This window comes from Notolepis coatsorum (assembly GCF_963971535.1).
Source record: "Notolepis coatsorum genome assembly, chromosome: 2".
NCBI lineage: Eukaryota > Metazoa > Chordata > Actinopteri > Aulopiformes > Paralepididae > Notolepis > Notolepis coatsorum.
In genome coordinates this window covers 184,178,130-184,200,532 of record NC_140166.1, presented here as the reverse complement: position 1 = coordinate 184,200,532, position 22,403 = coordinate 184,178,130, and the positions used below count along the sequence as shown (strand labels likewise).

Sequence of the window (22,403 nt, the reverse complement as noted above, 5' to 3'; positions counted from 1 at the left end):
GTAAGGGTCAGTCAACTCACAAAGTCGTGGGGTCATGGTCGTCATCGATAGTGTCTGGGAGTCTTGGCAGTTCTATTAGCCTCGCCACGGGTCGTGTGTAAGTCCGCCCTTGGACGAGCACTTCAGCTGCTCGGACCTTGCCATCGGCACCGGTGATCACTTTGCTTACGCGGCCAGCCGGCCACATAGCTCTGGGTAGTGACTGGTCGATAATCATGACGACTGTTCCTTCTGTCAAATTGTCTCTCTCTTTTACCCACTTCTGGCGGGTCTGTAGAGACGGTAGATAGTGGAGTAGGAAGCTATTCCAAAACTTGTCAGCCAGTACTTGACTGTACCTCCACATTCTTCGGCCGTTCGCTTCTTCAGGCCTGTACATTGTCTGGGGTAGCGCGGGGTCCAGCCGCCCCATCAAGAGTGTGTTGGGGGTGACTGGGTCGACATCTGCTACATCACTTGAGACGTAACCGAGGGGCTTGGAGTTCAATACTCCCTCGATCTCCGTGAGGACTGTCATTAGGACTTCTTCCGCCACAGTCTGGGCCCCAAGCACGGCGTACAGGGCTGTCTTTATAGAACGTACTTCTCGTTCCCAGGTTCCACCGAAGTGGGGTGCGTTCGGGGGATTAAACTGGAAGTCAATCTGGGATGGAGCGAGGTGGGTCTTAAGTTCTGGGCCCATAGCTTGGAAGCTCTCTCTCAGCTCTCTTTCTCCGCCTTTGAAGTTTGTCCCGTGATCAGACAACAATGTAGACGGTTTTCCTTTCCGCAATGTGAATCTTCGGAAGGCCATAAGGAATGAGTCTGTGCTCATGGTTGGAAGGAGTTCGATATGTATCGCTCTGGTGGTCATGCATTTGAATACAATACCCCACCGCTTCTCGGTTCCTCTTCCTTTCTTTATATACAACGGGCCAAAACAGTCCATGCCTGTGGAGTGAAAAGGCTTGTCGCCGAGTCGGAGGCGACAGGGAGGTAGGTCAGCCATCCGGGGTATGCTGGGCTGCGCGCGCCACTTTCGGCAGTCTAGACAGGTTCGCTGGAAGCGTCGCACTGCTTCTCTCCCTTGAAGTATCCAATAGCGACGTCTGATCTCCGCGAAGACTCTCTCTGCTCCTGCGTGGTGCACATCCTCGTCGTATTTCTTTATGATCAGCTCTGTGACCTTGTGTCGGCTGTTCAAGACTATCGGGTACTTGACGTCATCCGGTAAGTCTGGGGCTCTCCGCAGACGACCACCCACTCTGATGAGATTATGGGCGTCACTCTCGGGTGCCAGGTGGAGCAGTCTGCTGTCTGATGGGACGGGCTTTCCTCCCTGTAGACAGTCTAGCTCATCGGGGAACGAGTCTCTCTGGGCTCGTTGTAGTAGAAGAAGTTCTGCTTCTTCGTAGTCAGCTGCTGAAATGTCAGTGGTGGGCTGAATCTCTGGGTGGTGCCACAGGAATGTCTTTAGCTGCGCACTCTGTAGGGTGAGGCAATCATCTATGTTGGGGTCTGTGGAGGCAACTGTGCTCAATCCACAGAACATAGGTTTCTTGTTTTCAGCATCCTCTTTACTCGCCTCCCGTGGGGTGGGCGTAGGCCACTCTTCTTCCGGGAGCTTGAGGAACTCTGGTCCGTCACTGTAGATGTTGTGACGGGTGAGGTCATCTAGGGACATTCCCCGGGTGATGACGTCAGCTGGGTTGTGTTTGGTGTCCACATACCGCCAGCTTGCTGCTTCTGTTAACTCTTGAATCTCTGTGACTCTGACTCCCACGAAGACCTTGTATCTGCATGAATCAGACTTGATCCATGTGAGTACTGTCGTAGAGTCTGACCACAAGATTGTTCTTTGCACCGGGATGGTGAGTTCACGTTGGATTAACGTGGCTAGATGCGCTCCTGCTAGGGCTGCGCAGAGCTCTAGACGCGGGATAGATTGTTGCTTTCGTGGGGCTATTCTTGAGCGAGCCAGGATGAAAGCGGTGTGTATCTTTCCTCCCTTCTCTTGGGCACGCAAGTAGGCCACAGATCCATAGGCTACTTCGGAGGCGTCGCTGAAGACGTGTAGATCCATCTTGCATGTCTCTGGCCTCACTGTGGGTGGGAAGTAGCTGCGGCGTATGTTGACGCCTGGGAGTGAGTGGAGTTCCGTCTCCCACTCTCTCCATGTGGAGGCAAGTTGTGCGGGTATTGGGTCGTCCCAGCCCTGGTCCTTGTCCCATAGTGCTCGTACAATCATCTTTGCCCTGGTGGTGTAAGGTAGAATACATCCCAACGGGTCATATTGTCTGGCGAGTGTTCTGTACACACTCCGTCTGGTGGTCGGTATCGCCGTCGACCTTCCCTGCTCCGTGGTCAGGGGTTTGTGTCTATAGTGGAGCGAGTCTGTTTTGAAGCGCCAGACTAGTCCTAGTGTCATTTCTTGGGCTTCTCCTGGGATGGTCGCCATCCAGGTCTCGCTACTGGCTGCCTTGTCCGCGGGGGAGAGGCTGCGCAATACTTGCGGGTCGCTGCTGGCCCACTGCCTGAGATCAAAGCCGCCTTTGATCAGGGAGGCGCGTAGCTTGAGTAGGAGAGCCTCGGCTTCTTCTTGGGTCGAAACGCTTTGTAAACAGTTGTCCACGTAGAAACTGTTCTTCACACTGTGTCGGACCTCTTCATCTGCTGCTGGGTCCTCTGCGACGTGTTTCTGCAGTGCAAATGTAGCACAGCACGGGCTGCATGTGGTTCCGAAGGGGAGGACTTCCCATTGGTAGATGGCTGGGTGCTCATCTCCGATCCTCTCTCTCCATAGGAACTGCAGTAGGGGCTTATCCTCCTCCACTAGTCTCACCTGCAGGAACATCCCTTTGATATCCCCGCTGATAGCCACCTTGTCCTGGCGGAAGCGTAGTAGCACGCCTAGTAGGGAGGGGCCGAGTGTGGGGCCGGGCAAGAGCTCTTTATTCAGATTCTGGGATCCGATCTGGTAGCTGCAGTTAAACACAATGCGATCCTTGCCGTTGTGGTGGACCTTGTGGTGCGGCACGTACCATGATTCGGTCGTCTGATCGGCCTCTTTAATGTCAATCTTCATTACGTGTCTCGCTGTGATTAGCTTCTCAATCTCAGCGCGGTACACACTCTCTTGAGCGGGGTCTTTGGCTAGGCGCCGCTCTGTGTTCAATAGATAACCCTCCGTAGCTTCTTTCGTGGCGTGAAAGGTGGGCATTCCCTCTCGCCTCAGGAGTGGAGTTGCGTATCTCATCACTCCGCTGACTGTGACTCTCTTTGTCCCTTGCTCGAGGAGGTTTATGGCGTAAATGTCTTCTTTAGAACGAATGTCTTTCTTTTCGTTCTTAAAGGGCATTGTCTCTAGTGTCCATAGCCTCTCGACATGCTGCAGGAGAGTGGTGTCTTCTTCTGTCACTCTGGAGTGGAGGCAGCTAGTGGCTGCTGTTCGGTTGAGAGATTTAGCGAGGGGGCCTTGTAGTGTCCATCCTAGGCGGGTCTCGACTGCTGCAGGACAGCCTCTGGGTCCTGTATGGACCCGGTCTATCGGGACTATGAGGTCTGCATGGTCGGAGCCTATCAGCAGGGTCGGGGTGGCGCCGTCTATGAGCGGGATAGGTAGTTGACGCAGGTGCACATATTTATCCATCAGTTTGGCGATGGGGTAGGTGTACTGTGATAGTCCTATTTCTTGGCTGGTGAAAGCATTTGTAATCCTATACCGTCTCTCTGGCTGCCCGCTTGCTGCGATAGTGAAGGAGACATTCTCGCCTTTTATCGTCTTTAAATCTCTTCTTATTGTCCGAATCGTCATCTGGTTCTCGCTCCCCCGCAGTCCCAGCTGGGCCGCAGCGGATGCGAGGAGAAGGGTCTTCTCTGACCCGTCATCAAGGACGGCGTAAGTGTCCATGACTTTATCTTGGTGGCTCAATGTTACACGGACTACCTTTAAGAGCACCTGGGCGCCGCTGCTGCTGGCGGGGTCAATGTACATGACACTTGCCTTTGTGCTGCTCGATGGTGCAGGTGCAGGCTTTCTTCTGTTACTGTCGTGTAGGACATCTAGGTGGGCTCCGTCACACCGACTGCACCTCTTCTTTAGGCGGCACTCGGCTGCCATGTGACTGCGCGCACATCGGTAACAGCGCCTGTTGGACTTTATCCATTGACTCACTTCTTCTGCATTCATCTTCTTGAACAGGTCACATTGTGACAGCCAGTGTTCCTTCTCGCAGTACGGGCACACCATCTTCCACTTCTCTTTTCTCGAGGGGGTACTGTGGTTCTTACTGCTCGGTACTGATTCTGATTGGTGCATGACAGTCACTGATCTTCTTCCATCGTTTACTCTCCTAGGTCCCTCTCTGGAGCTTGGTGTGCTCCGCACGAATGTATCCAAGCGTAGGCTGCTGACTTCTCTCGTCAGGAAGTCGGCTAAATCGAGGAGGGATGGTTCGGGACCGTTAGGATCACGGTGGTCTCTTTGCCGCCTAAAGCGCTCTTGTCTGGCGGGCGGCAGCTTCTCTAAAATCCTCTCGACGTTAGAGTTGGCGTATAGCTCGTGCATACCCTTTTCTCGTTGCGCTCCCAGCATCCCTACCAGGGACTGCACTTTTATAGACAGGTCGTCTAGTGAGCGATTGTCTGTTGCTGGGGGTAGGCGGTCAATATGCCTTATCTCTTGGATTACGTAATCCCATATACGTCCATATCTCTGGTCCAGCGCTGCTAGAGCCGCGGTGTATGGGGTCGTAGAGGTGGCATAGGCTAGCGCTATATTGTGCGCTCGGGGTACTTTCAGGTGCTTCAGTAATATTGCATACTTGTGGCGTTCGTCAACGACATCCACCATCATTGTCTCTAAGCACATCCGGAGCTCCGTGTACTGTGCTCGATTCTCATGGGTGAAGTCTGGAAACGTCGGTGTGCCAATGTATGACGCCGTGGATGGCTGGCACATCGGTGAGCGTTGGGAGAGAGGCCTCCTAGGCGAGTCTCCTCTTGCGCCTCTCTGTGGGCTGGTACCGGCAGGGTACCATGGCCCGCTGGTCCAGGTGCTGTTCCTCGGGGCTGGTCGTGCGTCATGCTCACCCGTGAATAGAGTCGGGGGTCTGTAGCGCAGCGCCGCGGGGGTATAGCCTGGGCTGTACTGGACCTCCTGGTCCGGTGGAGTACTGTGCTGTCGTCGGGCTTGGTTCTCCTCCTCTCCCTCTTCTTCTTCTGTCAGGTCCTCTAGATCCTGTAGTCGTTTATTTAGCCTCTCCGCAGTGTATGCTGCTCCTTCCTTGTAGCTGGGTCTCGCTTGGACCGGTCGGGGAAGGGGGTCTGCGGGGGGTATAGGCTCTCTCTGGTGGTCAAGTTCAGGGTCGCTTGGTCGGTTAGGGGATGCTGCCCTTGACTGTTGTCTCGACGAGGCCCTTGAACCCCTGGCGGAGGGAGAGGGTGTTGCCTTGGTGATCAGCTGCTCCATTAGCTGCGCTTGTAGTCTGTCGCGCTCGCCCTGTAGTCTGTCGCGCTCGGCTTCGCGCTGGATGAGAGCGATGTCGCGCTCTGCTTCTCTTTGGGCACCGTCAGCGGCGCGCTGGGTGTCGGACCGGTCTCTTGCCATATTCTCTTCCGTCTGAAGGCGTCTCATCTCCAGGCGTATGTGCTCTTCTTCGCTCCGTTGCTGTGTTTGGAGTCGATCGCGTTCACCCTGAAGTCGATCGCGTTCGGTAGAGGCTGTCAGGCTGACGAGGAACGCCTGTGACAGCATCCTCTCCGCCTCGCTGGGGGAAGACGCTTGTAGAGGTGAGCCGCTCCTGGCTGTACTCGTTGGGGAGTCCTGGAGCTCTATCTCCTCGGCGCTCTCCTCATCTTGTTTCGTGCAGGGTTCCACCTCTGGAGGGTTGTCTTCCTCCCGGAGCTGGTCGGGGACTACTTCTTCGGTATTGGCGGGGGGTAAAGGCATGTCTGTTCCCTCCTGGTCCCCACCGTGAGCTTGGTCAGTTACATTAGAACCCACTAGGGCCTCTGTGGTCGGGGTAACCTGGTCGTTAAGGTCAGACATAATTTTACTTTCTACTTTTACCGCGTTTACCGTCTGTAGAAGGCTAGGTAGTTGACTGACAGCGTAATCCTCTAAGTACTGAGGTGTCTGTCGTCTGCGCCGCGGGCGTTCTACGTTAGGAGGACCGTTTCGTGGAGTGTTCATCATAGGCCATTTCAATATTAATAACACTATATTAATATTACACTAGTTACCCTCCGGCTCGAAGGACCAATTGTAACTGAGGGGTACAATTCCCTGACTGTATTGATAAGTATGGTATCATTAAACCACTACCGCTTGATGTACTTTAACTTCTGGCCATACAGTACACGATATCTAAGTATGATGAACACTTTCCCACATATGAAATCAGGTCCACACAAATATAACAGTCGAAGGTTTAATATAGCAAAAGGTATATACAACATTCACTTAATTACATTTATGATTTGAATGCACTTGTAAGGCAAATGAGTATTCGTAGGCAAATCAACACTGAATGTCCAATCTCTGGTTACGCAGGAAGCAAGTATACAACCTGGTTCTTTAGGGAACTATAGCGATGGTACTTAAGGATTATAGCGGGATACTAAAGGGGTCCTGCTGGTTGTAAGTCAGTAGGGGGGGGGGGGGTTTGGAGAGCCGTCAGCTGCATCCCATCTGGCCAACGATTCCTGGGGAGAATTCAGGTACAGAACACAGTGCCCGCAGGATCTTGATCCACAGATGAATACACTTGGGCCCTCTTGTAGACGGTAGCTGTAGGCTGTAGGTCCACAACGAAGGAGAAGCGAGGCGGCCTCGGTCTGGGTTGAGCGCCGTCTCACCTGGGCTCCTCTCGGGGGTAATTCCAACACTCACCGGCGTTGGCTGTTATCCGCTCCACAAATCAAAGCACCCAAAGCAAATAGATATTCCATGCCGTATAGGCTCAGCAGTCGTCCGGGCAGGTAATCCAATGTGCAGGTCCCCCTCGGTCCTCGTCTAGAACTCCTCGGATGCAAGCACCACACGTGGTCTGCCCAGCCTGGTTAAGCTTCCAGATAACACGAGGAGGCGATGGGGGTGCTACTCACTTTAGAACTCGATACCGAACGATGCACCATACATAATAGACTATTATTAACTTAATAGAAATACGTCCCACTCGACGGTACAGTGCCAAACTATGACAATTCAGCTATGAATTTACACGAGGTCTCAATGCCTATTCTGGGGCCAAATAGGCCATACTGCACCACACGTGGGTCGTGGGTGAGGCTTCACGTCTGTTACTAGGTTGGAGGGTAAAGGACTAATGGACTAAAAGAAAGTTCTACTTTACTTGCGCCATATTTATATGCACGGTGAACAAATAGTACCATTCGTATTTCGGTAGCCGTATTCCTATGCGGAACCGGGGCTAGTTGGGACATGTTCGTCGGCACTATTGAACTTGACTCAAGGGGCTTGTCTGCTGGCGCCAGGTTCTTGTCCAATGAGAGAATGAACTATTATGGGCTGTAGTAGACTAAAGGGATATTCAGTGTATATGTACAAAGAATATACAAGGGATATCAAACGATATATAAATACTATTAAATATATATCCATAAATAAATATATATATTCGGTTTAATCTGATCCTTCACAACAATTAGTAAACCCCGCTTTGATTAGGGGAAGACCCAGGCACATGGTAAGGAGTTCAATGGGAATTCAAGAACGTCACAGTTATCACAAATACAAAAGAAATAATTCACATGTGGGCCCACGTTACCAAATAAAACCTACACTAAAGCCGGCTTATAATGGTTGGGGTACCCCTAGACACTGGTCGTTAGCATTCGCTCGAATGGATACTGTTGTGGGCACACGAGGTACCGTTGTACTTAGCCAAGATGGCGGATCCACTCTCACCACCCCTCGTCCAGGTGACAAGATGGCGTCGGGCGATCCCGCGAGCACAGCCAGCGGGCTGGGGTAGACAGCATGGGCAGTGGTGGAACTGGAGGAGTGTGCTGTGTTGTGGCGACCTCTGCTGGTGGGAGAGGTGTCCTCTGCGGCGTCGATGAGACGTCCACTGCGGGCTGCTGACTGGGCTGGCGCGCTCTAAACTGTTTGGCTACCTTAAACACAGCTAAACTGTGGGTCTTAGTGAACCCTCCTGCTATCGTCTGTACTACTAACGCAACGTGGCTGTATGCACCACCGGTCTTCAGCGACGCTCGCCTGGTGATATACTTGAGTCACTATAGCCGTTAGCAGCATGCTAATACACCGCTCACACTTCTACTATAACACGTTATCTATGGACGTTGGTTCTTCTTTCTGTATCTCTTACTCACAAACTTCACTATCGCTTGTACTTCTAGGATAACACGTTATCTAGCAAGTACTCTCTATCACCCGTCGCTCTCCAACGGGGCTCTTCAACGGGACTCTTCAAACGGGGCTCGTCCAGAGCACACGCCCGTTGCGACCGCTCGCGTCCGAGTTCACTGTCAAAGAGGACTTCCTTCTGTTCCGCCCTCCAAGTAATCATCTCTCGCTCGCTGCTTCTCTCTCCTCCGCTCCACCTGCCACCACTGCCCCCTGCTGGCGACCGCAACTGATCCCACTATAGGACAACTCCAGGCAGGGAGAAAGATGCTTCAATGTCATGTTAATGATCCATATCGAAGCCGGAGAAAGAGGAGCACCTCGCACCATTAGTAGTCCGGGCGAGATATCAAAAGGAACACTGTTTATCACACTTTATACACACAGGGGAAGTAACAAGTTAGTCAGCACTTCTGAATACTTAGCAGAATATTCAGGATTCTACATTTCCCCCCACTTTAAACTTGCCAAGTCCTCTGCAAGTTACCTCAATGAAACCAGTTTAATCACATGAAAACGGTCCTTAGACCAACAGTTTCACACATTGTTTCATCAATTGTACACATTGTTCCACAAACACACTCTTTAGCACATAGTCCTGGCGATACCGAGCGGGTAGCCGACCTCTGGTGCTCCTCTGGGGCCGGGTTCGCTCGACCCCCCCTCGCGTCTGACTCCGTGTCAGATTCGTCCGTCCCTACCGGCAGGTCATCGGCCACGGCTTCGCCCTCCGAGGCCTCTGATGGGCCGCCAGGGGCGCCCTCCTCGCCCCTGTCTCCGCCGTCTTCACCGTCCTCGCCGTCCTCTCCTGAGGGGACCAACTCTACCTCTCCTCCCTCGTTCGGCGCTGCTTCAGCGACGACCCGCGGGGCCCTGGGTGGGTTACTCGAGGGTAAACGAAGGCACCCCCAACGTCTGATTCGGATGAGCTCCGCGATCTCATCGGGATCCTCCGGGGAGCCCTCGTCCGCTCTTCCGGGTCGGAGGCCGGGAAGGAGCAGATCTTGAGTTGATCTCTATGCACGGTCCTTTCGGGGCCCCCTCCTTCGGGGCGAACCGTGAACACCGATGTCCATTCGTGGCTCTGCTTAACCACCATGTAGGGCGTGGGCTCCCACTTGTCCTGTATCTTGTTGCGGCCCTTGGGTCGGTGGTCGCGTATCAGGACTCGGTCCCCCGCCCTCAAGAGTGCGCCCCTGGACTTCCGGTCGTATATCCGCTTGCGTCGATGAGACGCGTGCTTTGCGGCGGCATTCGCGGCCTCCGCGGCGGCCTTCAGTCGCTCGTGGTGTCCCTGGACCCATTCGTCCAGGTTCTCTGCACCGTCGTTGACGACATCCCTGCCCCCCAGGACGTCTCGGGGCATCCTTGCGTCCCTCCCGAAGAGCAGATAGAAGGGGGAGTATCCCGTGGAGGAGTGTACGTGGCAGTTGTACGTGAGTACCAACTCCGGCAAGTGTTCCTTCCAGTCCCTCTTCTTGTCCGCGGGCAGGCTACGTAACATGTCGTGCATGGTTCGGTTGAACCGTTCGCACTGCCCATTTCCCTGAGGGTGGTACGGCATAGTGCAGCTCTTTGAGATCCCATAGAGCCTACAGAGCTCCTTGATCACACTGGACTAGAGATTTCGCCCCTGGTCGGCATGGAGCCGGGCGGGGCAGCCGTAATAGACGAACCAGTGTTTGATGATTGCGACGGCGGTGGTCTTTGCGGTCTGGTCCTTGGTCGGGATGGCGATGGTGAACCACCGAAGTGTCCCCCGTCTTCGTGCTGGGTCTCATAGATCCGCCGCCGCAGGACCGCAGGCACCACTAGCTGTAGGACCTCCTCCCCGTCGCGGGGGTCGCTGATGCGTCTGAACAACACCTGTTGGTGCAGACGGAACCTCTCCCACTGTCCGTACACCTTGCGGAGACCTGCGTCCATTTCCTGTAAATGGGTTTTAGAGGGCTGGACTCCCCGGGTCACCGCCCGCCACACCGGTCCCAGTTCGGGGACGTCTGCCTGAAGTTGCCGTAACTCCGCCCAGCTGTACCCGCTGTTCCCCTTCTGGGTCACGATCTGTCTTGCGACGACTGTCGGAACCCCCCGCGGTTCGGTCCGTTCCTCAGGGCGTAGGAGAGCCCGGACTTCGTCCGCCGGGATCACCACGTAGCCGTCGCGTGCGACTAGGGCGGGGGCCCTCAATGGGGCGGCCCGTTCCTCGGGGACCAGCCGAGTATGGGTGCCCGTCGAGTACGGTAGGGGTGCCGTGATCGTGAGGAAGTCCTTCTCGGTGTCTTCCACTTCCGGTTCTGGCCTCATCGGCATGCGTGACAGGGCGTCTGCATTCTGGTTGAGCCGGCCGGGTTTGTAGTGGACCACAAAGTCATACTCCGCCAGCTGAGCGTTCCAACGCTGCTCCACTGCCCCCAGATTGGCCGTGCCCAGGTACCGCAGCGGGTTGTGGTCGGTGACCACGGTGAACTGAGCGTATAGCAGGAGGTCTCTGAACTTTTCTGTGATCGCCCACTTCAGGGCGAGGAGCTCCAGCTTGAACGCGCTGTAGTTCTGGTCATTCCTCTCTGACCCTCGTAGACCTCTGCTTGCGAAAGCAATGACACGCTCCACGCCCTCTTGCTTCTGGCTCAACACTGCCCCCAGCCCCAAGTAGCTCCCGTCGGTGGTCACGATGAAGGGAAGTCGGAGGTCCGGGTAGGCCAACACTGGGGGCTTCATGCGGCACTCCCGCAGGTGGTCGAAAGCCTCTTGGCACGGGGGAGTCCACTTGAAGGCCTCGGTCCATCCTTTAACGAACCCCTTCTTTTCTTTCCCCATCAGGGCATGCAGGGGCTGGGCTACTTGGGCGAAGCGGGGCACGAACCGCCGGTAATAGGACAGGAACCCGATCACCTGTCACACCTCTTTCGCCGAGCGTGGCACCGGCCAGTCCTCTAGCGCCTTTACCTTGTCGGTGTCGACCTGGACACCGGCCGCTGACACGATGTGTCCCAGGAATTTCACCTCTGTCTTGAGGAGAAAACACTTCCTGGGCTTGAGTTTGAGCCCATGCTCACGGAGGCGCCCGAACACCAGGTCCAGTTTTTGCCAGTGACTCTCGAAGTCGCTGGCGAACACCAGCACATCATCCAGGTATACCAACAGGACATCGAAGGCCAGGTCTCCCAGTACCGCGGTCATCAACCGCTGGAACGTCGCCGGGGCGTTGCACAGCCCAAAGGGCATATGGGTCCACTGATAAAGGCCGAAGGGCGTCGTGACGGCCGTCTTCTCCTGGTCCTCTTCCTTCACCGCCACCTGAAAGTAGCCTGCCGTGAGGTCGAGAGAGGAGAAGATCCTGGCCAGCCCCAGGGCGTCTAGGGACTCCTCTATACGGGGTAGAGGATACGCATCTTGGTGCGTCACATTGTTCAAGCGGCGGTAGTCGCAACAGAACCGCACAGAGCCGTCATGGGCTACAGCTCTCCACGAGTACGCCTTGGTCTACCAGGTCCTGCACGTGTCGTTTCACCTCCTGGAAGACGTGGGGCGGTATCCGGCGGTGCCGTTGCTTGATGGGGTGTGCGTCTCCGGTGGGGACGTAATGGGTGACCGTGGTCGTGTAGCCGTAATCTCCATCATCGACGGAGAACACCGTCTTGTGTTTCTCCAACACCTCGTTCAGTCGGCTCACTTGGGCCGGGGTGAGGTCTTGGAGATTCGCCTGGACGGGCACGACGAGCTCTCGGGTCCTCTCATCGGCCGCCGCCGGTGTCGGTTTGTCTCGGGCGTCAATCGGCGTCACCCTAACTTCCCCGTTGACTTCTTCCATGGTCATACTTGACTGGGGCAGTGGAGTTCCGCCAGTCGGGACCGGGGCCGGAGCACGATCTCTGCGTTGGTCGGGTTCATTAGACGCACGGGTACTCTTCCATTCAGAGCGTACATCACCACGTTTGCTACTAGTAGGCCGGGTGGCAGGTTGGCACTCGGAGTGCTCTCGATCATCACGGGACGCCGCATCCCCGCCGACGTCTCGCAGCAGCCTGAAACGATCATCTCGCTGTGCGGGGGGGGGACCACCGGGTCTCGGCTGGCCACCTTCACATAGCCCATTTTTCCCGGGGCCGTGCACTCCCGTTCTGTCTGCCTCATGGCAGCGACAACTCGGCGCAGTGCGACATTCCCGGCGCCGGGGCGACGACTACTGGCGAAACGCATCCCCTTGATCCCCTTGAAGAGGCTGTCCACTCCGCCGAGTGCGTTCATCCCCAGAAGTCCCTGGACGGCGGGTCTTCAGAGGGGGTCATCTTTCACAATGAATATGCACTTCCCGGGGAACGTCATTTCCAAGCACTTCACCTCCGCGTACAGGCACCCCACCATGGGGATCTCCAAACCGTTGGCGGCCGTGAGGGTGATCCAGTTGGCGGAGGTCAGCTTCTGTTTTGGGAAGTTTCGCTTGAAGTGGCTTTCCGACATGGTCGTCACCTCGGCTCCAGTGTCGAATAGGCAGCGGGTGTCCACACCGTCTATTTGTACCTCCAGGGTGTAGCATTCCCCGTGTACCTTCTGCTCCTCTGGGCTCTCAGCGACTGGGTCGGCGGCTCCTGTCGCAACGGCGTCAATCGCCCTTTTCGGTCCGGGTCGGGGTCTCGACGGGCCCGGCGCTTCGGGAGCGGGGGAAGGGGCGGGGCGTGGTCCACCGGCGGGGCAGGGGCAATCTCTGGCGATATGGCCCGGCTGTTGGCAGGTGTAGCATATCAATCGCCCGTCCTCGTCTTGGCGGGGCATTCCACGCGGGGCCGCGGACACGTCACCTCTATGTCACCGTCCGGCGGCGCCTCTCTGGGGCGCGTCTCGCTCCTGTTGCAATACCTGGAAGAGCTGTTCCTGGCGCGCGCCCAACCGCTCTTGGCCTGCGAACAGCTGTTGGATCGACTCTTGTGTGTCTGCGATAGGAGGGGTTTTGCGTCCCTCTGCGGCGGCGGCGTGGATCAGGCCCCGGGCGGGACCCTTCGTGGGGGGCAGGACCATCTCTTCCTCGGACCAGTTTATCGCCGCCATCATCAGGTCGATAAACGTCCGTCCCCCGTCCTCCCTCACGGACCTCCTCATCTCCCGTCTCAGCATCTCGTCCCTCAGGCCGAGCACGAACTGCTCCTGCAGCCGGGCGGCAGGATCAGTGACCTGTCCGGGGTCTCTGCCCTGAATGCGCCGCATCCGCTCCTGTAGGTCGTACGCGAACTCTCGCACGGTCTCACCGTCTGACTGCCGGTGGTCAAGGAACTCTCCCAGGCGGATACTGACTGGGGTCTTGTCTCCGTACATCTCCTGCAGCAAGTGAAACAGGGCATCTGGCTCTGGGGCGGTTCCTTCCATGGCGAAGCGTACCGTCCGCTTAGCCTCGCCCTTTAAGTGCTGCTGTACGAACTCCGCCTGGTCGTCGCCGGGCACTTTGCTGATTCGGAAATGGGCTTTCATTTCTCGGATCCAGTCCTCCACCGGCGACTCCCCTCTTTCTTTTCCCCCACCGAACTCGCTGCATTCTCGGTCTCGTTGGACATACACGGTCTGCGTGGGGGGCGGGCGGAATTCACGGCCCTCCCTGTCGAGGGCGACTTGGGTCCTTTCCAGGGCCTGTCGGTCCAGGAGTGCCTGCTCGGTCAACTCCTTCACTGCGTCGGCTAGCTGCTTCAGGAGTGCCGCAGCTCCTCGAACCTCGCCGCCATCTCCTGCGCGGCGCGGGTCCCTTCTTCGGACGTCATGGTCTCTCTACTGGTCTGCTTTATACACACAGGGGAAGTAACAAGTTAGTCAGCACTTCTGAATACTTAGCAGAATATTCAGGATGCTACATATCATTTGCAGTTCAGTGGACATTTCTCAGACAAACATAAAAAGACATAGGAAACATCTGTGACTGAACTGTTTTCTTCTGGTGTTATGAAAGCCCATTGCTGTCTGCTTGTGTACTTCGTAAGTCCTCCAAATATGTATGAAAAATAAACAAGTATATACAATATGTTGCACATGTTGCACTCCAGGTACTGAACATTAAGCTCCAACAGTATGTAGTATGATGTACATGTATATAGGAATTCGGAAGCGGCCAATGTCATTATATTCTGATTTGAAAATGGCTGCTGCCAGAAGTAGCTAAGGTGAAAAACAATTGAAGTTTTGGAGAAGCTCGCTTGCAGCAAGTTAAGACAATGTTATCCTATGAATCATCCTCAGTCTCATCAAGCATCAACCAAGCAATCATCAACTTACCAAGCAAGCTAACTTTAGGTTGAAACGAAGTTAAATTGTCTCCAATGCTGAAGGTGCTCAGGGAGAACAGTGGGGATGCATCCCATCCATTCCATATCATCCTAACTAGTTTATTGTTGGGTTTGGATTAGAGCACTCCAATAGCAATCTTACAGAGTGTAATTAGGAATGCATTTCTTCACATATCACTCTGTGTTAGGTTTAGGTTCAGAGTTTTGTCCACCACACTTTGACGGGACACAAGCTACTTGTTGCAGGAAATTTAACCTTTGATCCTCTACTGCCCCACCCAGGCAAACATCTTAGAAATCATACTTACTGCCAAGAACTGGAAAGGAATTTGGCAATATTAAATTACATGACATCCATCAAATGATATTTGTGTTTGTGTGAGTTACAGACTACTGTGATCAGTGTGAAGCAAAGCCCTGACTACTCTGTGAGCGGCCAGTGGGAGGTAGAGACGGAGGGAAGAGGGGGCCAGAAGGAGACTTGTGTCTTTGATGCAGTTATAGTTTGCACCGGCCATTTCACCAAGCCACATCTGCCCCTCAAAGACTTTCCAGGTACCAGCAAACCAGCTTATTAGCTATTGTGTCTCCAGATTAGGCTACACAACTCTAAGGATATTCTAGACTCTATTGAGGCTATATCATCAACAATGTCATGCAAAAGTCATGCAAGTGCCAGTGGTAATAAATACCAGTATGCGGTTAAATATGATTTTGTGTTTCCCCTCCCTGTCACAGGTATTGAGAGCTTTGAAGGCAGGTATTTTCACAGCTGGGAATACCGCAATGCCGAGGGTCTGCAGGGGAAAAGGGTGCTGGTGATTGGGATTGGGAATTCTGGAGGTGACATCGCCATGGATATTAGCAGAGTTGCTGAAAAGGTACAAATAAACGCATTCCGTCAAATTTAGGGGGGTGTCGATTCAAGGGTCACCGTTACATGCAGGTTTACCCCCCTCTGTGCTGATTTGACCAGGTGTACCTCAGCACCAGAAGTGGAGCATGGGTCGTCAGCCGCGTGGGGGAGGGCGGGCTCCCAGCTGACCTGCTAGCGTTCTCCCGGTTGGCTCAGGCACTGCAGGGGCTCCTTCCCACCTCCTGGAGTGCCAGGACGGTGGAGAAGAAACTGAACCAAGTCTTTGACCACAGGCTATATGGTCTGCAGCCTAAACATGGGTAGGAAGTTATGTCATTAACCATATGTCAACCAACGGATACCTGCAAAATATTATTAATTCCCAATCGCCATTCATGTCAATGTTGGCCTCAGCTAATTAAACAATGTGATGTTAAAAGGAGTTTTCAGGATCACTCCCAACACCACCGATGATCATCTCGTCTACTGCAGGTTTTTTGCAAAGATTCCACTAGTGAATGATGACCTGCCAAGCCGCATCCTCTCCGGCCGGGTTCAGGTGAAACCGAATGTGAAGGAGTTCTGTGGTTCCAGTGTTGGGTTTGTTGATGGGAGCACTGAAGACAAGGTATGTATCAATAGTCGGGGTTAAAATTTTGGTGCGGGGGTGAGTGGCTGAGCTAGAGCTGCTGCGGTATTGATGTTTTCCTTACCGCACAAATTTGCGAAATATTTCCTACCGCTGCGGTTATTACCGCACACACACACACAAAAAAAATAAAAATTTGAATGCATTTTTTTTTGGTAGTCTACTCTTTATAGCATATAGCCTGCCTCTAGTCTAAATGTCTATCTTTAGAGGATGACTTTGCAGCATGAATATTGTTTGGGATTCGGCAAGCACGCATTCGTTATTAAAAGTGAAACACGGATTCGAAGTCTCCCCTCTGTGTCGCGGGCAGGGGTGGTAGCGGCGCGCCCGCCGGTTACCCCCCCGACCCTTTCTTCTTCTTATTATTATTATAACGTTACTACTTATGATTACAAAGGCATTCGTTTTGTGGCATTAACGTTATATAGTTACACGTTCAATAACATCAGCGTATTTACCGGACCATAGCAAGGCAAGCGTTACTCAATTCATATCTCAGTTCCTTTCTTTGCTCAGAGCATGCGGAGTTGTACCCATTCTGCGGTCTGTTAATAAAGTTTTCAATCAGACAAGTGTATAGAACGAAGGGCTTTTATTATAACATTTCGTTGCAGTAAAATCATTATGCCTCGTTCCCTGAGGAGCGACGGTAATCCACTCCGGTCTCCGGTGGGAGCTAACGTATTAGCCGTTTTGTGACTGTGAGCTCTGATCAATGGCTGACATTCAGGAAGTAAAAGCACTGCAAGACGCTCCAACGTGTGACGCGTATCTCTTCTGACCAATCAGTGGTCTGCAGTGTTTCATGTGACTTTTCTGGTACCCAATAGGGTCGCTTGGAACCTCGACAGAGAAGTAGGGTATATCTGCAGAGCCGCAAGCCCAACGAGAGCAGGGTACTTTATTATTATTATAAAAAACAGCGGTGATGCGGTATTCAGCCCAACTCTGCGGTGGGCATGATGTAACAGCGATACCGCGGTAATACCGATACCGCGGCAGCTCTAGGCTGAGCCCCACTAAATTACCCTCGAGGTCCTCTGGATGAAGCAAAAACAATGTATGGTGGTGAGGGGGGGCTAAATAGACTAAATCACATAGTAAGAGATATGACTATACATTTCCCGGAATATATAGTTAAACTGGGTTTTTCGCCAGTCTGATGGAGTAGACCTCTGCTTATGTTACCACATACAGTGGTAATGGTAAGGTCCCATATTTAGCTTTATTATTCTCTCTCCAAGCCCCCTCTCTCTCAATGCAGTGCGCTCTGAGACTCGCACCGCGCATGTATGAGCCTCTCTCCCTCTATCCCTCTGTCTCTCTCTAGGAACACTGTCGAACACTTTTGAGGAAGTGCTGACTGACAGGGAAGCGTCTCTACTTTCCGTAGCTGCATTTCTGCAGACCCCTCTCTGATTGGTTGAGCCCATTTCTGCAGACCCCTCTCTGATTGGTTGAGCAACCGCTTCCACATTATTTCCACTCACTTGGTTTTGCTCATACTTACTCAACGTTACGCTAACTCCTCCAATCATAGTTGATTTTGGGCGGGCGGTGGCAGATCAGAATTCTTACACATCACAGATTGACGTAAATTCAGAATGGCTTGGTTTAGTGGGGGAGGTTCTTATCTCAGCTGAACTGGGGGAATGGGACTAGGGATGGGAATCAAAAACCTCAGTGACTATCGATTCTCTTATCGCTGCCAGGTTTTAGTTGTGCATAACGTTAGCGCCATGGCAGACTATTTGATTCCTTAAAGCCTCGAAATTGCCTGGGTTTTGGTCATATGCTCCCGTTGTTTGGCTGCTTCTATGTGCAGTGAAAACTACTCTAATGCTTTAGAACCTAGTCATTGATTTAGTTCAGAGTAACCTAAGATTAGCCGCGGAGCTAGCGCTAGCTAACGTGAGCTAATGCTAGCTCCGCGGCTAAGGTTACAGACATGGCAGACTATTTGATTCCTTAAAGCCTCGAAATTGCCTGGGTTTTGGTCATATGCTCCCGAAATGGTCCCGCTGTTTGGCTGCTTCTATGTGCAGTGAAAACTACTCTAATGCTTTAGAACCTAGTCATTGATTTAGTTCAGAGTAACCTAAGATTAGCCGCGGAGCTAGCGCTAGCTAACGTGAGCTAACGCTAGTTAATCAAGCTCACAGAGAGAGATAAACAGCTGCCAGCGGATAGTACAGGTACAAATACAATAAAAAAGCGGTGGGGGCTGTTGTGTAAACCTTGTACTCTTTAGTTCACATATAATAAGAGACGGAGTGTTTGTTTACTAGTCGGTAAGCCAGGCAGTACCGTGCAACATACAAATGTGTCCGTGTAGCAACACAAGCCAATACCTTACAGGACAGGGGCCTGGGAAGGGAGCTCTGTGTGTGTGTGTGTGAGACAGAGAAGTCAGAGGAATAACGACCTGTTGAATGCAACTACGGTTCAATAGATTAAATTAGTTTAAGATATTGAACTGTAGTTACATTCAACAGGTTGTTATTCAATAGATTAAATTAGTTTAAGAATAAAAAAATAAATATATTTTAAGAGAATCTCAAATACATTATTTTATTTAAGTGTAGAGTTAATGTTTTATTTTTTACAGTTTTTCTATTTTTCTGACATGGGGGCTCAACAATAAATGACAATCAGAAATGTCAAGTTGCATCTTGTTATTCTAACCAGCTTAGTTCTGTTGCATTTCCAATTTATTTATGTAAATTGTAAATTGATCAGGAATCGATAAGGGAATCGATAAAGAATCGGATCGATAAGCAGAATCGATAATGGAATCGTATCGATAAAATCCTATCAATTCCTATCCCTAAATGGGACTGGGTAGAAATTGCACATCTAGTCAGTGTTGGTACAACCCCACATTGCTAGAAAACAATGCAAACCACTGGAAAGGGCCATTTATAAGATAGGGGACCATTAATACCCATAGGTTTAAAGTCAATGTTAAAATCCAAATCTAAAAATACATAGGCCTACAGGGTGATCTCTCTTCAACCTCTTCATTTTGTGTTTGTTTTGTACAGGTGGATTTAGTGATTTTTGCCACGGGGTACAACTATGACTTCCCCTTCCTGCCTTCAGCTTTGCGGGCTAAGAGTGGCTACAGGCTGCCTCTCTATCGGCACGTGTTCCCTCCAGGGTTGACCCAGCCTACTCTGGCTGTGGTGGGCTTCATTCAAAGCCTTGGAGCCATCAACCCTATAGCTGAGATGCAGGCCCGCTGGGCCACCAGGGTATTTAAAGGTAGACCTTTTTTTTTATTATAATTCTATGGATTGGTATGTAGGTCATTGTTTCTCAAATATGGGTCCTGGAACCGGTGTCAGTCCCTGGGATGTTTCTGAGTGGTCCACTGGTTATCTGCTGTAGTCATTTTTACATTTACATTTAGTATTTTTTTTAGCTGACACTTTTATCCAAAGCAACTTACAAGTTCTGTACGACAAGTCAGCAGGAAGGGTACAACTCTTACAGTTGAGTAACAATGATCATCAAACAGTGCTGAAACTTGGGTGTAAATTTCAGTTATTGATTGAAAAAGTGTGAAAGATTGGTCGGGTTTCGGCTGTCCTAACTGTGGTGGGAAGTTCGTTCCACCATTGTGGAGCGTGGGCCCAGAATAGGCGGCTTCTCCTTGATGACCCTCCCGGAGCTCGGATAGGAGTGGGTCTGAGGCGGCCAGAGGATGTAGAGCGGAGGGGTCTTGAGGGTGTGTAGTTGGAGACCATTGACAATTTTTCTAGTAATATTTTTAATGGACGCGGACCCTGAACACCAAAGGTTTGATAACCACTGATTTGCTGTATTACTTGGGAATACACTGATGTATATTAACACTTTGACTGCCACGCTGTTTGGTTAAAGTTACCCTTAGAATGCCAGTCTTCTAAGGGCGGCTAGGTGGTGTAGTGGGCAAGGCACTCGCCACCAGTGTGGAGACGCTAGGATTTGCGTGTTCGAATCCAGCTCTCCACATTGTTTTTCAGTTTGGCTGGTCGTCCGCAGTAATACACATTGGCCGTATTACGGGGAGGGAAAAACTGAAGGGTGGGGATCGAACGTTGTGAACAAGCGACTCCTACAAGTCGGTTGGTGCGCCTGCGCAGTAGAATCAGGAAGTGTCGGGGGCAGCGTGAGCCTCCCACGCGTTACTCCTCGACACTGAGAGATCGAGCTGCGCAGGTGAAAAGATGCGACTGCTGTTACCTCAAGTACCGGAGGGGACTTGTGCTATGTATGACTTAGTCCACATTGCAGCCGGCTTGTGGGAGGCAAGAAACAGCGTTCGTGACAGGGGAGGGTTGAATTGGATGATACGAAATTGGGATGGGAGAAAAATATGGAAAAATGGGGAGAAAAAGTGGATCAAAAAAAAAAAAATGCCAGTCTTCTAGTTTCTTCCGTGGTCGTTGCACTATGTTTGCGAAGTTGTGTTTGTGTTCTGTATTATAGCTGTAGAGACAAGGTGTGGCTCATTTTGACAAACATTACTTGTAGTCCAGCATGGGAATAATAGTTTGTTTCCACACGCTGTAGTTTATTACACGCTAAACATCGCGCATTTCCTTTTTCCATTTCCATTTCCATAGATCGTGAGATAAAACATGTTATGTGCAATAAGCCCAAACCGTTCTGTCTGATCCCCTGAAACCCTGAATACTCCCATATCAAAGGTATATGACTTGTATATGTATCATCACAGAATCATCAAGGGGGGGGGGGGGGGGGGTCGTTTTAACTCAAAACTATGATCGCGTTTGCTGAGCATGTTTTTCGTCCGGTGAATCACAGGACTGTGATCGTTAGAAAAACACGTTTGAGATTAGGTAAAATAGACATAGAATGTACCTTACCTTAGCCAGAAGGTATTCCAAAAGAATAATTCCAAGTGATCGCATCGCCATCGCGATTACCAGTGTATGGGGCATTCTACCGAATTAGTGCTGTCCCACAACAAGAAAAACTATTTAACAAAACAATTAAGTATTCAGACATAGATATTTACTAAGAATATGTTATGATCTATTTAAACCCAAGGCATTCAATTATATTTTGATGAGCTAAATATATACAAAATCATCATTTATAGGGTACTTTCTATTGGGAAGTAGTCCCAAACCCTGACATGTACATTTCAATGTATGTAAATAACACTTAAAAAATTTTATTTAGTTAAATGGTGTAATTTCAAAGATCTTCATGATTAAGTTTAAACAGAAGTTGAACGATTTAGATTTATTGTGGGTTTAATTTTTTCATTAAAAAACTATACTCAAAAAACCTTGTCCCTAGTTTTCATGTCACTATACCGAAACACAGGAGTTTTAGTCCATTGGCTGAGCCTGTTTTTTAGCCACACCCCTGCATTTTTGACCAGGCATTGACACTGCCTCCCTGTCCCTCATGGCTGCATGGTAAGTAGCTAAATCCCATACTTTTGAAATAAATGTGTTCCAAAGTCTGAAAATCGGTGTGTAACCATAATAATTGTCACCACCGAACACATATTTTCTTCAATTAAGTAAACTTTTTTGGGGTTTCAGAATATTATATTTTTATGTGTGTACACCTCTTCAATGTGTATACTAGCCATGTGCTTGCTAGCATTCTTTAGTTATGCTCAAAGTTAGCCAGAATTGTCACTACCGAAACAGTCACTATACCGAAACATATGGTAACGTTTTGGTAGTGACACAATGGAATGGTAAGTAGTTAAATCCCATCATTTTGAAATAAATGTGTTCCAAAGTCTGAAAATCAGTGTGTAACTTTAAGAATGGAATATATATTCTCTTCAATAAAGTAAACTTTTGGGGGTTTTATGCTAAATATTATGTGTTTATGTATTATGCAGTCACTATGGAAACACTGGTGGCGGAATCCACAGAGAATGGATTGCGCGAAGCAAATTGCATTCGCAGAGCCTGCTCTGCGTCTGCGAGCTATCCACTAAAGCACATTGCTCGATGAGATACCAGCGCAGACACGCCCAATATGTGTAGCTCGTGAGCAGTCCGCACTCTGCCCCCCTGACAGCGCTCTTGACAGAAATGTGTGTGTCGAAATGTAGCGCGCTGTCAAGTTTAGCGCGCTGTCCAAAAAAATTCAATAAATTAGAAATCAAGAAATCACTCCATCCATTAACTCAACTGGACTGTCATACTATTCATTTGCACTAGCACTATTGCACTTGGGACATTGATATTATATTATTGATGTTATTATTTATACATGCTA

The 22,403-nt window shown here is 51.2% G+C and overlaps 1 protein-coding gene across 1 annotated transcript in view; it reads left to right on the top strand.

Annotated features, from left to right (window-relative positions):
• Positions 1-22,403, top strand: part of LOC311223638 (uncharacterized protein) — a gene marked incomplete at its 3' end in the record, with an annotated part of 115,252 nt that overhangs the window by 82,249 nt on the left and 10,600 nt on the right. The window contains exons 19-23 of the mRNA XM_084308412.1: positions 15,027-15,192; positions 15,376-15,518; positions 15,614-15,813; positions 15,986-16,121; positions 19,190-19,409. Of these exons, the coding sequence (XP_084164538.1) occupies positions 15,027-15,192; positions 15,376-15,518; positions 15,614-15,813; positions 15,986-16,121; positions 19,190-19,409 (865 nt within the window). The remainder of the gene's footprint in view (positions 1-15,026; positions 15,193-15,375; positions 15,519-15,613; positions 15,814-15,985; positions 16,122-19,189; positions 19,410-22,403) is intronic.